General features: G+C 45.3%; 1 protein-coding gene across 1 annotated transcript in view; it reads left to right on the top strand.

Moving 5' to 3' along the window:
* Window positions 1-13753, top strand: part of dok7b (docking protein 7b) — a 93926-nt gene that overhangs the window by 17632 nt on the left and 62541 nt on the right. Inside the window, exon 3 of the mRNA XM_048594088.1 lies at window positions 9567-9686. Within this exon, the coding sequence (XP_048450045.1) occupies window positions 9567-9686 (120 nt within the window). The remainder of the gene's footprint in view (window positions 1-9566; window positions 9687-13753) is intronic.

Raw genomic sequence — 13753 nt, 5'->3', positions numbered from 1 at the left:
TCTCTCTCTCTTTCTGTCTCTGTGTTTCTCTCTCTCTCTTGTTTTGCTCTCTCTCTCTTTCTGTCTCTGTGTTTCTCTCTTTCTGTCTCTGTGTTTCTCTCTTTTTGTCTTTGTGTTTCTCTCTCTCTTTCTGTCTGTGTGTTTCTCTCTCTCTCTCTTCGTGTTTCTGTGTTTCTCTCTCTCTCTCTCTTTCTGTCTCTGTGTTTCTTTCTCTCTCTCTCTCTTTTCTTCCTTTAAGATGCTCCTTAAAACCAAACTGTTCTTCACTTGTCCCAATATCTCCAGATGTGGCTTGATGTTGAATACTAGACAACAAGGTGCAGAGCTGGATGAACACAGCAGGCCAAGCAGCATCATAGGAGCAGAAAGGCTGATGTTTCGGGCCTAGAACCTTCATCAGAAAACATTTCTTTTCCCCCAACTGTTGTGATTGGCACTCATCAGGACAAATGCAAGAATGGCAAATTTCAAATGATCACAACAATTTATAACACAGGGGAAAAAAGGTGGTTGGTTTCAAAGTTAACTCTGACTGTCTGAAGTGTTGCCACAGAGAAAGCAATGTGAGACAATAGGCTCCCAAGCTCCTGAGTAAATCAAAAAAGGCTTAAAGCCTGATCATATTCCTTTTGTTTGCAGAGAATGGGTCCCTGCATATGTCACTTGCAGCAAGAGTGAATGAGCCACATTATGAGCTTTGAGTCATAGCAATGTACAGCACAAAAACAGACCATTCGGTCCAACTAGTCCATGGTGACCAGATAATCTAAATTAATCTAGTTCCATTTGCCAGCATTTGACCTATATCCCTCTAAACTCTTCCTATTCATGTACCCATCCAGATGCCTTTTAAATGTTGTAATTGTACCAGCCTCCACCACTTCTTCTGGCAGCTCATTTCATACACACAGCACCCTCTGCATGAAAAACATGGCCCTCAGGTGCCTTTTATGTCTTTCCTCTCTCACCTTAAACCTATGCTGTCTAGTTTTGGACTCCCCATCTTGGGGAAAAGACCTTGACTATTCACCCTATCCATGCCTCGCTTGATTTTATAAACCTCTATAAGGTCACCCCTCAACCTCTGACACTCCAGCCTATTAAGCCTCTCCCTATAGCTCAAACCCTCCAACCTTGGCAACATCCTTGTAAATCTTTTCAGAATGCTTTCAATTTGAACAACATCTTTCCTATAGCAGGGAAACCTGAATTGAGTGCAGTGTTCCAAAAGTGGCCTAACCAATGTCCTGTACAGCTGCAACATGACCTCCCAACTCCTGTACTCAATGCACTGACCAATAAAGGCAAATGTACCAAACGCCTTCTTCATTACCCAGTCTACCTGCGACTCCACTTTCAAGGAACTATGAAACTGCACTCCAAGGTCTCTTTGTTCAGCAACATTCCCTAGAACCCTACCATTAAGTGTTATGAGTCCTGTCCTGATTTGCCTTTCAAAAATGCAGCACCTCCCAGTTATCTAAATTAAACTCCATTTGCTACTTCTCGGCCCATCTGATCAAGTCCCATTGTACTCTGAGATAACACTCTTCACTATCCACTACAACACCAGTTTTGGTGTCATCTGCAAACTCACTACCATTTGTTAGTGCAGCTAGTAGCACCCTTGGGCTTGTTCAGCAAGTATTGTCTGACTGCACAATCTTATCTAACAGTAGGTATTTTGTTCTGGGTTTACTAAGTGTAATTGAGTGCAGTCATTTGAGTAAATTGATGTTCAATTATAATTGAGAACTCTGCTTATTACGAACAACTGAAGCGACTTGTTTAATCAATCAGGCAATTGCTGGGACATATGGCCTGTAAACCTGGCACTGCAGGGGCACTGAAGTTCATACACAACGATGCTCAATTGTGTGGTGGAGAGAATATCCATCTTTTTGGACTGCCAGCTAAATCCCATTCTTGGAAAGTAGCATCCACATAACCTCTGTGGAATAGCAGCACAGAACTGCTTCCTTAGCCACTTCACCTTTTCGAGACACTTTGCACTTCCAATGTAATTTTGAGGTTGACAGGTCACTTTCTGGCTGTGCAAGTGATGGACCTTTTGTAAGTTTGCGTGAAATTCAGCAAACAATGATCTGAGCAAGGTATCCATTATTCCACGGAGACAGCGGGTGAAAAGCTTTGGCAGTGTATTTCACATTGCACCAAGATTGCAGAGAGACAGACAAATGGCAGAATGATTGGCACTTGCTGGCAGTGAGCTTGGGAGGTGGGAACATCACTTAGCTAAGTGGCACGGTGGCTCAGTGGTTGGCACTGCTGCCTCACAGTGCTGGGGACCTGGGTTCAACTCTAGCCTCAGGTGTGGAGATTACACATTCTCCCCGTGTCTGTGTGGGTTTCCTCTGCATGCTGTGGTTTCATCCCATTGGTTAGGTGTATTGGCCATGGTTAATATGGGGTTACGGGGCAGGGGCATGGGACTGGGTTAGGCTGCTCTTTAGAGGGTTGGTATGGACTCAATGGGTTGAATGGCTTGCTTCCATGCTGGAGGAATACTATGATTCCATGTACCTGAATTCAGGTTTGAGTTGGAAAGCCCATGACCAATATTCCCAACTCACCTCTGCACCAACTGAGGTCCTTAAGTGGCAGATTATTAAAAAAGTTATTTCATGGGAGTGAGTGTCGCTGGCCAGGCAGTATTTATTGTCCATCCCTAATTGCCCAGAAGGCAGTTCAGAGTCAACCACACTGCTGTGGCTCTGGAGTCACATGTAGGCCAGACCAGGTAAGGATGGCAGTTTCCTTCCCTAAAGGACATTAGTGAACCAGATGGGTTAGATGGTCGCCTTTAGGCCAGCTTTACTTTTAAATCCCAGGTTCTTATTAAATTCAAATCTCACCATCTGCCATGGATTTGAGCCCTTGCCCCCAGAACATTAACTCGGGGTTCTGGATTACTCATCCAGTGACATTACTCTGCCATTGCCTTCCAGAGACAAGTTGGCCTGTTGTTGACAGGACAGCTTGTGTGAACTATTTTCCCCCTTGGGGTGGGGAAGGAGTCTCATGATCCAAGGCAGTTGGTGGCTGATTAAGGGATTGAGCATCGGTAAGCACAAGGCCTGATGAACCACACCCTTCCTGCACTTTCCTCAACCTTCTATGGTCCCTCTCCTTGTGAGAACCACACACACACATGCACACGCACACGCATACACACACATACACATACACACGCACACATACAGACACATATACACACACATACACACAACCACTGGGCGTTCTTTGATCCCAGGCCTTTGGGATTCCAGCAGTAACCATGGCCTTGGACCCCAGCAAAAGGACCCAAGGGTGGCCTTGTTATTGCCTGACTAGAGTGTGGTTTGACAGGGGCTTCCCCAGAAGAGGTAGAGCGGAGATCGGCAGGTGAGAGCTGTGATGCCACAACATGGTTCTTCATAAAGCTTCAGGACCAATGGCTATTCATCGGATTTGGAAGTGATTTTTAAGCCAGTGCAGGAAAGTGGATGGAATGCAGAAGAGGTTAAATGACAAAGTGTTCAGGAGCAATAATAAGACAAAGGTGGACAAGAAGAGATGACATTGGTTACAGAACATCTGAGAGAAAATGCAAATGCTGGCTAAGGTCCAAAATTGTTGAACATCACTGTTGGGATTTACAGGCTGAAAAGTGTTGTGTTAACGAGATGGAATTCCTCAAGTTTACATTGAACTTCATTGTTACAGTGCCAGGTAGAGATCAGAGTAGGAACTGGGCAGAGAATTGAAGGGGGGACTGTCTGTGAGCCTAGGGTCCCACATGCAGACTGAACTGAGATGTTCTGCAAAGTGGTCATCCAATCAGCCTTTAGATCTCCCCAGTATAATCTGTACAGCCGACTGCCTCATGAGCAGATTAAAACTGACCTTGTAAATTGTTCCTACTGTGTGATAAAAAGAGTTCCATTTGATAGCAAATCTGTACAACTTGCTTTCAAATCAAAAACCGTGACATATCAAAGCCTTTACCGTCTCCCTGGGGGACTTTTTCTATCAAGTAGAAAAGTTAAGAACATGTGACATAGGAGCCGGAAGTAGGCCATTCAGCCCATCGAGTCTGCTCCGCCATTCAGAAAGACAACGGTTGATCTGATGGTTCTCAACTCCACCTTCATGTCTTCTCCCTATAACCTTTGATTCTCTTACTGTTTAAAAATCTAGAGAGCTAGGGCTTTTCTCTTTAGAACAACGAAGGATGAGAGGTGACTTGATAGAGGTGTACCAAATGATCAGAGGTGTAGATAGTGTGGACAGCCAGAGACTTATTCCTAGGGTGGAGGTAGCTATTACGAGGGGGCATAGTTTTAAAGTGAGTGGAGGTAGATATAGGGGAAACGTCAGAGGTAGGTTCTTTACTCAGAGAATGGTAGGGGCGTGGAATGCATTGGCGGAGAGGGTAATGGAGTCGACCTCATTAGGGGCATTTAAGCGGCTATTAGATAGGCATATGGATGATATTATAAGGTGGGGGTGGAGATTAGATAGACCTTAGATTTAGGGTAAAATTTTGGCACAACATCGTGGGCCAAAGGGCCTGTACTGTGCTGTACTGTTCTATGTTCTATGTTTCATGTTCTATCTCAGCCTTTGAATATAGTTAATGACCCAGTCTTAACAGCCCTCTGCAGTAAAGAATTCCGCAGATTCGCAACCCTTTGAGAGTAGAAGTTCCTTCTCATCTCTGCCCTAAATGTGTGACTCACTAAACCTGTACCAGACCTTGATTCGAAGAGACTGTGAGCACAGCTGCTGTTCTGGGATGCAGAGGTACTGGAAAGGGTGCAGGGAAGATTGACAAAAAGGAAACTGGATATGTGTGGGTGTCAATGTCAGGAAGGGATTTACAGGTTGGATCTCTTTTCTTGTGAAGAAAGAAGGCTGGGCAGGTGATCAAATAGAAATAATTAAAATGATTAAAAGATTTTGATACAGTAAGAATGTTGCTACTTTTTGAGGAAGACTATAACACACGGGGCATCAATGTAGGAGAGAATTGGCAGGAACTCCAATCAGGAATCAGAAGGAAATTCTTCATCTAAAGAGTGGTCAGAACGTTGAGGTTGTTGTCAACAGGAGCAACAGTAGAGATGGATTTAAGGAGAAATGAAATACGCTTGTGGGAATAGATGGTTTACGTAAACTAGATTGAACAGGAGGAAGCCAGAGGAGAATGCCAACACCAGATTGGAACTGGATGGGCCGAAGGGCCTGTTTCTGTGCTGGGTGTCATGTGGAACATGCTGAGGAGGTGGTGAAGATGAAAGGAACATGAGGGAATAAGACGGGAGCTCACAGAGCGATGGGCCTAGTTATGTATTGAAAGAGAAAAGGCAGGAAAGTAAGGAGTGTTAGATCAGCCATGATCCTATTGAATGACGGAGCAGATTCAAGGGGCTGAATGGCCTAGCAGTGTTTTATTCAGGATTATTCAGTTCACCACTGATCTGGTTCATGTTGGAGCTGTGGAGAAAAACTGAAATTATTTCAAAGCCCATGCTGCTACTGAGACAAACGGCTATTAATGATAAGACTATATTTATGACTGAGCTGCACCACCCCCTCCGTCCCCTCCTCCCCCTGTCTCCACAGGCTTTGACTCCCAGCCGATAAACAGCTGCTTGGCAAGGCTGGGATGCATTCTCCACATGCCAAAGACTGGCTGAACAGCCAGAGTTGTAGTCATCCTAGCAGGGGGAGGCCATGCTGCTCTTGTAACCCGAACACGTGGCCTGCTGAGCGCTTTCAGCTTTCAATCTGTTTTCTAGGAAAATGGGGGAGTAGGGGGAAGTGGGAGATGGGTGAAGTATTCGACCAGGAGCCATTCTGCGCACTTGTTGACATGTTGAGTACGCATAGTCCTTCCACCTGTCATTTCCTTCACTCTCCTGGGGTGCGGCCGATGGAGCTGACAGAGTCCCTCTCCATTAAACAAAGGAAGCAGGTGGTCTAGTGCATTGCTTCCCTAAGCTTTTCAGCGTTAAGGTACACCAGGCTGCAGAACCAAGCCTGTTTCCCTCTTCCCCACCTCTGTATATGTGGTGTAGTGGTATTGCCACTGCACTAGTAATCCCAATACTCCTTGCCCATGTTCTGGGGCCTGGGTTCAAGTCCCCCCATGGTGGGTGAAACTTTGAATTTAATAAGAATCTAGGAATAAAGAAAAGCTAGCCTAATGGCGACTATCTAACCAATCCGGTTCACAAATGTCCTTTAGGGAGGGAAATCTATTGTCCTTACCTGGTGTGTGTGACTCCAGACTCCAGACTCACAGCAATGTAGTTGACCCTTAACTGCCCTCTGGATAATTAGGAGTGGGCAATATGTGCTGGCCTCACTAACGACATCCACATCCACATGAATAAATTTAAAAGATTAAATAGCACCTTTTGTCATATGGTGAGAATGTGTGTGTTCAGGCCCTAATGATGAAACACTGTCACTGGTGGTCAGACCGTGCCAGGAAGGGAGAAAGAGTCAAGATGGGTGGTGGACGCCCCGAAATTTGGCTCCTTACGCTCATAGATATTATTAAGCTAGAGAGGGTTCTGAAGAGACTTACTAGGATGTTGCTGGGAATGGAGGGTTTGAATTACAAGGAGAGGCTGGATAGGCTGGGACTTTTTTCACTGGAGCATAGGAGGTTGAGGGGTGACCTTAAAGAGGTTTATAAAATCATGAGGGGTATAGATAGGGTTAATGGTAGTTGTCTTTTCCCTAGGATGAGGGACCTCGAGACTAGAGGACACATTTCCGACATGAGAGGAGAGAGATTTAACAAAAGAGGGCCAGACTTCTTACATAGAAGGTGGTTGATGTGTGGAATGAACTTCCAGAGGAAGTGGTGGATGTGGGCACAGTTACAATGCTTAAAAGACACTTCGATAAGGACATGAATATGAAAGGTTTGGAGGGATATGGGCCAAGCGCAATCAGGTGGGACTAGTTTAGTTTGGGATTATGGTCGGCATGGATTGGTTGGACTGAAGGGCCTGTTTCTGTGCTGTATGACTCCCCTGTGGTCAGACTCTGCTAGGACTCCTCTGGCCCTGTGCTGCTAATGGCACTGCATTGCCTTAGTGCCAGTGCATGCACAGACTGCCCCACTGATGGACACACAGCCTGAATTCTGCCTGTTCTGAGCTGTGAGTGACATCCCAGAACCCCCAATACCACCACCAATGCCCCCCCTACCAGCCGAAACCTGATATGTAACGTTCATGTGATAGTGAATAAATAAGAATTTTTTGGAACCCTCAAACGTCAGACAAAACAGTCGATAAGGCAGAGACCTGGCTGCTGCAGGACTGTTAATGTAGAGACAGTACAGTCTGAGGGAGCTGTCTCTCAGTGTCAGATAGAAACCTGGGTCCCCACCTCATGGCTGTTGGATGTGTACTTTACCTTTGAACGTTCACCTTTAAGGACTCTGTGTGCTCTGTGTATACAATGCTGTGACTCTGCCTGGCAGTCAACCTGCATTTGGATTGCAAGCTGCACACACACAAATCTATGGATTGCTGTAATGTTTGCTTCATAACTTTGAATGTGTTTCACCATTTTAAATAAACAAACCTAGGGAGAGGCAATGGCCTGTTAATCCAGAGACCCAGATAATGTTCTGGGGACCTGGGTTCGAATCCCGCCATGGCAGATGGTGGAATTTGAATTCAATAAAAATAAAATCTGGAATTAAGAATCTAATGATGACAGTGAATCCATTGTCAATTGTTGGGAAAACCCATCTGGTTCACTGATGCCCTTTATGGAAGGAAACTGCCATCCTCACCTGGTCTGGCCTACATGTGACTCCAGACCCATAGCAATGTGGTTGACTCTGAACTGCCCTCTGGGCAATTAGGGATGGGCAATAAATACTGCCTGGTCAGCGACGTCCTCATCCTGTAAATGAATAAAGAAAGAAACCTATGGTGTTGATCAGTCCCTAGTGAGTGATTGTTAGAGAACTATCATCAATGTGACAATGGCAACCTAAACCATGAGGATTGATCCAGCTAAAGTTTGTAACAAGAAAGGCAGATAAAATATTACAGGGATTTCTGAAGAAGGGTCTAGGCCTGAGCTTTCCTGCTCCTCTGATGCTGCCTGGCCTCCTGTGTTCATCCAGCTCTCCACCTTGTTATCTCAAATATCACAGGGTGGTTCAACCCCTCTCTGTGTGACCCAAAGCGAAATACATTCAGAGTGTTGTAAGTGTAGGGGGAATTGTAGCAATCTATTTGCGAGCAGTGAGGTCCCACAAGCAGCAATGTGATAATGTCCAGATGTTGTCCTAGTGTGGGTGTTTGAGGAAATTAATATTGGTCCAGGACATTAGGCAACTCTGACTCCCCTTCTTCAAAATAGTGACTGTGCGATTTTATATATCAGCTGGTGGGAGGCAGCCAGAGCCCATGTTTGACGGCCCATCTGATGAACAGTGTGCCACTCTCTTTGTGCTGCACTGTACCTTCAGTGTAGATTATATGCTCAAATCTCAGGAGTGGGCCTCAAACTCACCACCTTCTGATTGGTGAATGGCTTCCACTATCTCCCTGGGGCAGCCTGTTTGATTAGCTCTTGATAGATTGTAGTTTAGGGTTATAGACAAGAAGACAGCATGAAAGCAGGAGTTGGAGCAACAGATGTACCATATATTCTGCATTTGGGGAGATAATACCACATCATTTTAATTCTGAATCTTGACTTAGGAGATCAGTGGGGACTAGGAAGGATCATCACTTCACTTACTTATGGTTTTTCCATGACCAGTGAACCTAACTCTTGTTTAAATGAGGTGAAGAAGGTTTACTAAGATTACAAAGAGATCTTGATCACATGGGTCAATGGGCTGAAAAATGGCAGACGGAGTTCAATCTGGATAAATGCGAGGTTTTGCACTTTGGTACAACAAACAGAAGTAGGACTTATACAATTAATGGTAGGGCCCTTGGGTAATGTTGTAGAGCAGAGGGACCTAGGGGTGCAGGTGCATAATTCTGTGGATGCGGGCACAATTACAATGTTTTAAAGACATTTTGGATAAGTACATGAATAGGAAAGGTTTGGAGGGACAAAAACAGAAGTTGCTGGAAAAGCTCAGCAGGTCTGGCAGCATCTGTGAAGAGAAAAACAGAGTTAACGTGTCGGGTCCGGTGACCCTTCCTCAGAACTGGCTTTCCAGCAACTTTGTTTTTGTTCCTGATTTACAGCATCCGCAGTTCTTTCGGTTTTTAAAGGTTTGGAGGGATATGGGCCATGAGCAGGCAGGTGGGACTAGTTTAGTTTGGGATTTTGTTTGGCATGGACTGGTTGGACCGAAGGGTCTGTTTCTGTGCTGTGTGACTCTGTGACAATGACTGACTCGCAGAGTGAATTTCCTTAGGTTTTTGTTGCTTAGCTTTTGTGGGGGGAAATATAACTTAAACCCCAAAGAGATTCCCCACCCCCACCCCTATGATGTGCTCTCAGATATCCTCCCATGTGTGTGAGAGGGTGAATAAAGCTGCCTTTCCTGTTTCTCTCGCCAGGGGCTGGTGTCTTCTGTCTGTCGTGCACTGAGGGCGAAAGGATCAGCTTCCTCTTTGACTGCATCGTCCGAGGGATCTCACCAACTAAGGGACCGTTTGGGTTGCGGCCCATTCTGCCAGGTCGGTGGAGGAAGGATGGAGTAACAAGAAAGCTGGCTATACATTGTGCCCTCTATCTGTAACGTGTAGGGTTGGGAGAGGTGTGGACAGAAGGACATTGAGCAGAGATGGAGATGAATGGGAAGGGGCAAAGAGAGGGTGATAAGAGGCAGTGGGAGCGAGGGTTTGGAGACAGGTGGAGCAAAAGGAGATGGGGTTGGCATGGAAGTAATGAGGAACTTGTTAGCCCTTATCGCAAGAGGTTTTGAATAAAAGATAGTCACCATAATCCCAACCTCTCGTAAAGAAAGATGGTTAGTTTATCCTGAGGGTCACCCTGACAAGGTGAGGGGTAAGGTCAAGAGGGTGGCATCTTCATGGTGACCTTAGCCAATATGGGAACTGGACCTGTGCCGTTATTCTGCACTGTATACCAGCCATCCAGCCAACTGAGCTAACCCTGCTACAGAGCACAGGAGTAGTGAAGTCTTGGTCCAAATGTATAAGAACTTGGTTAGACTGCACCTGGAGTATGGTGTGTGCAGTTTTGGTCAATTTTTTGGCCTGTCTAGCATTTATTATTCAACCCAAATTGACCTGGAAAAGGCAGTAGTGAGCTGAAGTTATACACTTTGGTAGGATAAACAGAATGGCAGAGTACTATTTAAATGATGATAAATTAGGAAATGTTGAGGTATAAAGGGACCCACAATGCCATTAGAGGGGGAATTCCAGGATTTTGACCCAGCGGCAGTGAAGGAACGGTAACATATTTCCAAGTCTGGATGGTGAGTGGTTTGGAGGGGAACTTGCAGGGGGTGGTGTTCCCATGTATCTGCTGCCCTTGTCCTTCTAGATGGAAGTGGTCGTGAGTTTGTCAGGAGAAAGAGGTGGTCCTTGAAATTTTGATTATTCGGCATTTTTACCTTTGTACCTATATTGAAAGTTTGGGAAGGAGGGGACACAGGTTTGAGATAATTAGTAAAAGAAGTGATGGTAACAGGAGGAATAACCTTCATGGAGCCAGTGGTTAAGGTCTGAACTTTGTGGTGGATGCAGGTTTGATGAGGCATTTAAAAGGGAACTGAATCAATATCTGGACAAGATGATTGTGCAGGGTTACAGGGAGAGGGCAAGGGGATGATAATGTCGCTGGGTCACAATCCTGGAATTAGCTCCCTAATGGTATTGTGGGTGTCCCTACACTCCAAGGACTGAAGCAGTTCCCAAGGCAGCCCACCACCACATTTTTGGGGCAATTAGGGATGGACAATAAATGTTGACCCAGCCAGTGATGCCCCCATCCCATGCATGAATGGAAAAAAACATGTATTGCTTATGAATTCAGGGAGCTAGTGCAGGTCCAATGGACTGAATAGTCTCCTGGTGTGCCATAACTTTGTGATTCTGTGTTGGGAGTTAAGCTGATTATACAAACAAGAGTATTTATTGTGTTTACTTATCCTTGGTTTCTACCCTGAAGTTTAAATAGAGCATAAGTGAGTCATAGAATCATTACAGCACAGAAGAAGGCCATTCAATCCATTATGCCCATGCTGGCCATTCTAAGGAGTGTTTCAGTATTGTCCCTCCCCTGTCCTATCCCCAGGTCTCTGCACATTCCTCCTCCTGGATGAAGTTTAATTTATTTTCCGTCTTGCACCTTTCCTGGATATAGTGTGTAGACTATGTTAGTTAAATTGGTGTGTGAATATGTGTGTGTGTGTGAGTGTGTGTGTGTGTGTGAATGTGTGTGTGAACGTGTGTGTGTGTGTGTGAATGTGTGCGTGTGTGTGTGTGTGTGTGCGTGTGCATGTGTACACGCATATGTGGACTTTGAGTGAGGTCAGGCTCAGCTATGCTGTGGTTTCCCCTTGTGTTGGAATAGCTGGAAAGTCTGTGTGATTTTACACCCACATCCATGAGTTTGGTTTAAAGGCAATCTGGTCAAGGAGAAAGCAACTGTCTAAAATATTGCAACACATGGTATTCAGAGATATACCCAGGTTCTAATCTTAAGAGTTACATTATCAAAAGACTATTCCATAAACTCTGCAATCAGAGTTTGCGAGTCAGTCTACTCCACATTGCTCCTCTGCCCGTGTTTTTAACATTCATGTGGTTAGACTTCAGCCTTCTGCCTCACTCGCCAAATGTTTCTTTCCTTTTACTCTGCCAACATTGTGCCTGGCACATTAGCCTCTGAGTGAGAAGGTTGTGGGTCTGAAATCCAGTCCAGAACCTTGAGTGTTTTATCCAGACCAGTGGTATGGGACCATTACACAGCCAGCAGTCACTGTGTTCCTGTCTGTTCCCTCAGGATTCCCTCCCAGTCACTACTTTGAAGAGGAGGGAGGGTTGTTTCTAGTGTCCTGTCAAATACTTTTTCTCTCGACCAACGTCACTAAACATACGAACAGGACTAGGCCATTCAGCCCACTGAACTTGCCCACCATTCACTTAGACCATGGCTGATTGTCTACCTCATAGTCCCTTTTTCCACACCATTGCCATGTACCTTGATGCTATTAATTCCTGTGTTAGAACGTATTGATCTCTGTCTTCAACCTGCTCAAAGCATGAGCTTCCACCACCCTCTGGGAAGATAATTCTGAAGATTTGCCAGTTCTGAGTCAAGAAATTCCTCCTCATCTCCATCTTAAATGGCCTGTCCTTTATCTTGGGATCACATCCCCGGTTTTACGCTCACCAACCAGGGGAAACATTTTCTCTACATCCACACTGTCATGCCCTATAAGAGTTTTTTTTAAGTTTCAGTGAAGTCACCCCTTATCTTTGAAGCTGTAGGGAATACAGACCCAGATTCCTCATTCTGTTCTTAGAAGAGAATCCATTCCCTCCCAGGGATGAATCTAATGAATCTCTATTGCATCCCCTGTCTATGCAAGTATATTGTTATTTAGATAAGGAAACTAACACTGGACACAATATGCAGGTGAGCTCTTGCCAAGGTGGTATACAACTGGAACAAGACATCTTTACCGTGCTATGCTTGAATCGCTTGGAAACAAAAGGCGACTTATCCATTTGGCTTCCTAATTTCTTGAATATTAACTTTAAGTGACTGGTGAACAAGGATAGCCAGTTCCCTTTGGACATATGCATTCCCCAACCTCTCATCATTTAAGAACTATTCTGTCTTATTTTTATACCAAAGTGAATGACTTCATTCTTCACACTTTCCCTTTCGTCAAACCATGTTGAATCTTCACAATTTTGCCGTTCTTTTCTAGCCCAGTAATTCGATCATTTCCCTGCCATTGACGTCAAGCAGATCTGTTGTTCTTGATTCTCACTTTCCCTCCGTCCCTTAAATAGTGGGGTTACATTTACAGGCCGTTACCTCACTGCCTGCTGTGCCGAACGTGGGTGTCACTGGCCAGGCCAGTTTCTATTGCCCAACCCTAATGGCCCAGAGGGCAGTTAAGAGTCAAGCACATTGGCTGTGTGCCTGGAGTCACATGTAGGCCAGACCAGGTAAGGATGGCAGTTTCCTTCCCTAAAGGGCATTTCTGAACCAGATGAGTGGTTTCCCCCCAACAATCAACAATGGATTCATGGTCATCATTAGACTCCTGATTCCAGATTTTTATTGAATCTGTTGTGGTAGGATTTGAACCCAGGTTCTCAGAACATTCTGGTTCTGAGGAAGGGTCATCAAACCCGAAATGTTAACTCTGATTTCTCTTCGCAGATGCTGCCCGACCTGCTGGGCTTTTCCAGCAATTTCTGTTTTTGTCCCCAGAATATTACCTGGGTCTCTGGATTAACCATCCAGTGATAACACCACAAGGCCATCACCTCCCTTTAATGTGAATTTACCTTGAAAGTAATTCTATGACAAGTGCTTTTGAGGTGGCGGCATGGTGGCTCAGTGGTTAGCGTTGCTGCCTCACGGTGCCAGGGACCTGGGTTCAGTTCCACCCTCAGGCAACTGTCTGTGTGGAGTTTGCACATTCTCCCTGTGTCTACATGGGTTTCCTCCGGGTGCCCCGGTTTCCTCCCTCAATCCAAAGATGTGCAGGTTAGGTGGATTGTCCATGCTGAGTTGCCAATAGTGTTCAGGG

This window comes from Rhincodon typus, chromosome 3 (assembly GCF_021869965.1).
Source record: "Rhincodon typus isolate 14 chromosome 3, sRhiTyp1.1, whole genome shotgun sequence".
NCBI lineage: Eukaryota > Metazoa > Chordata > Chondrichthyes > Orectolobiformes > Rhincodontidae > Rhincodon > Rhincodon typus.
Note: the sequence above shows the minus strand (reverse complement) of the source record. Positions and strands in the feature narration are given on the sequence as shown.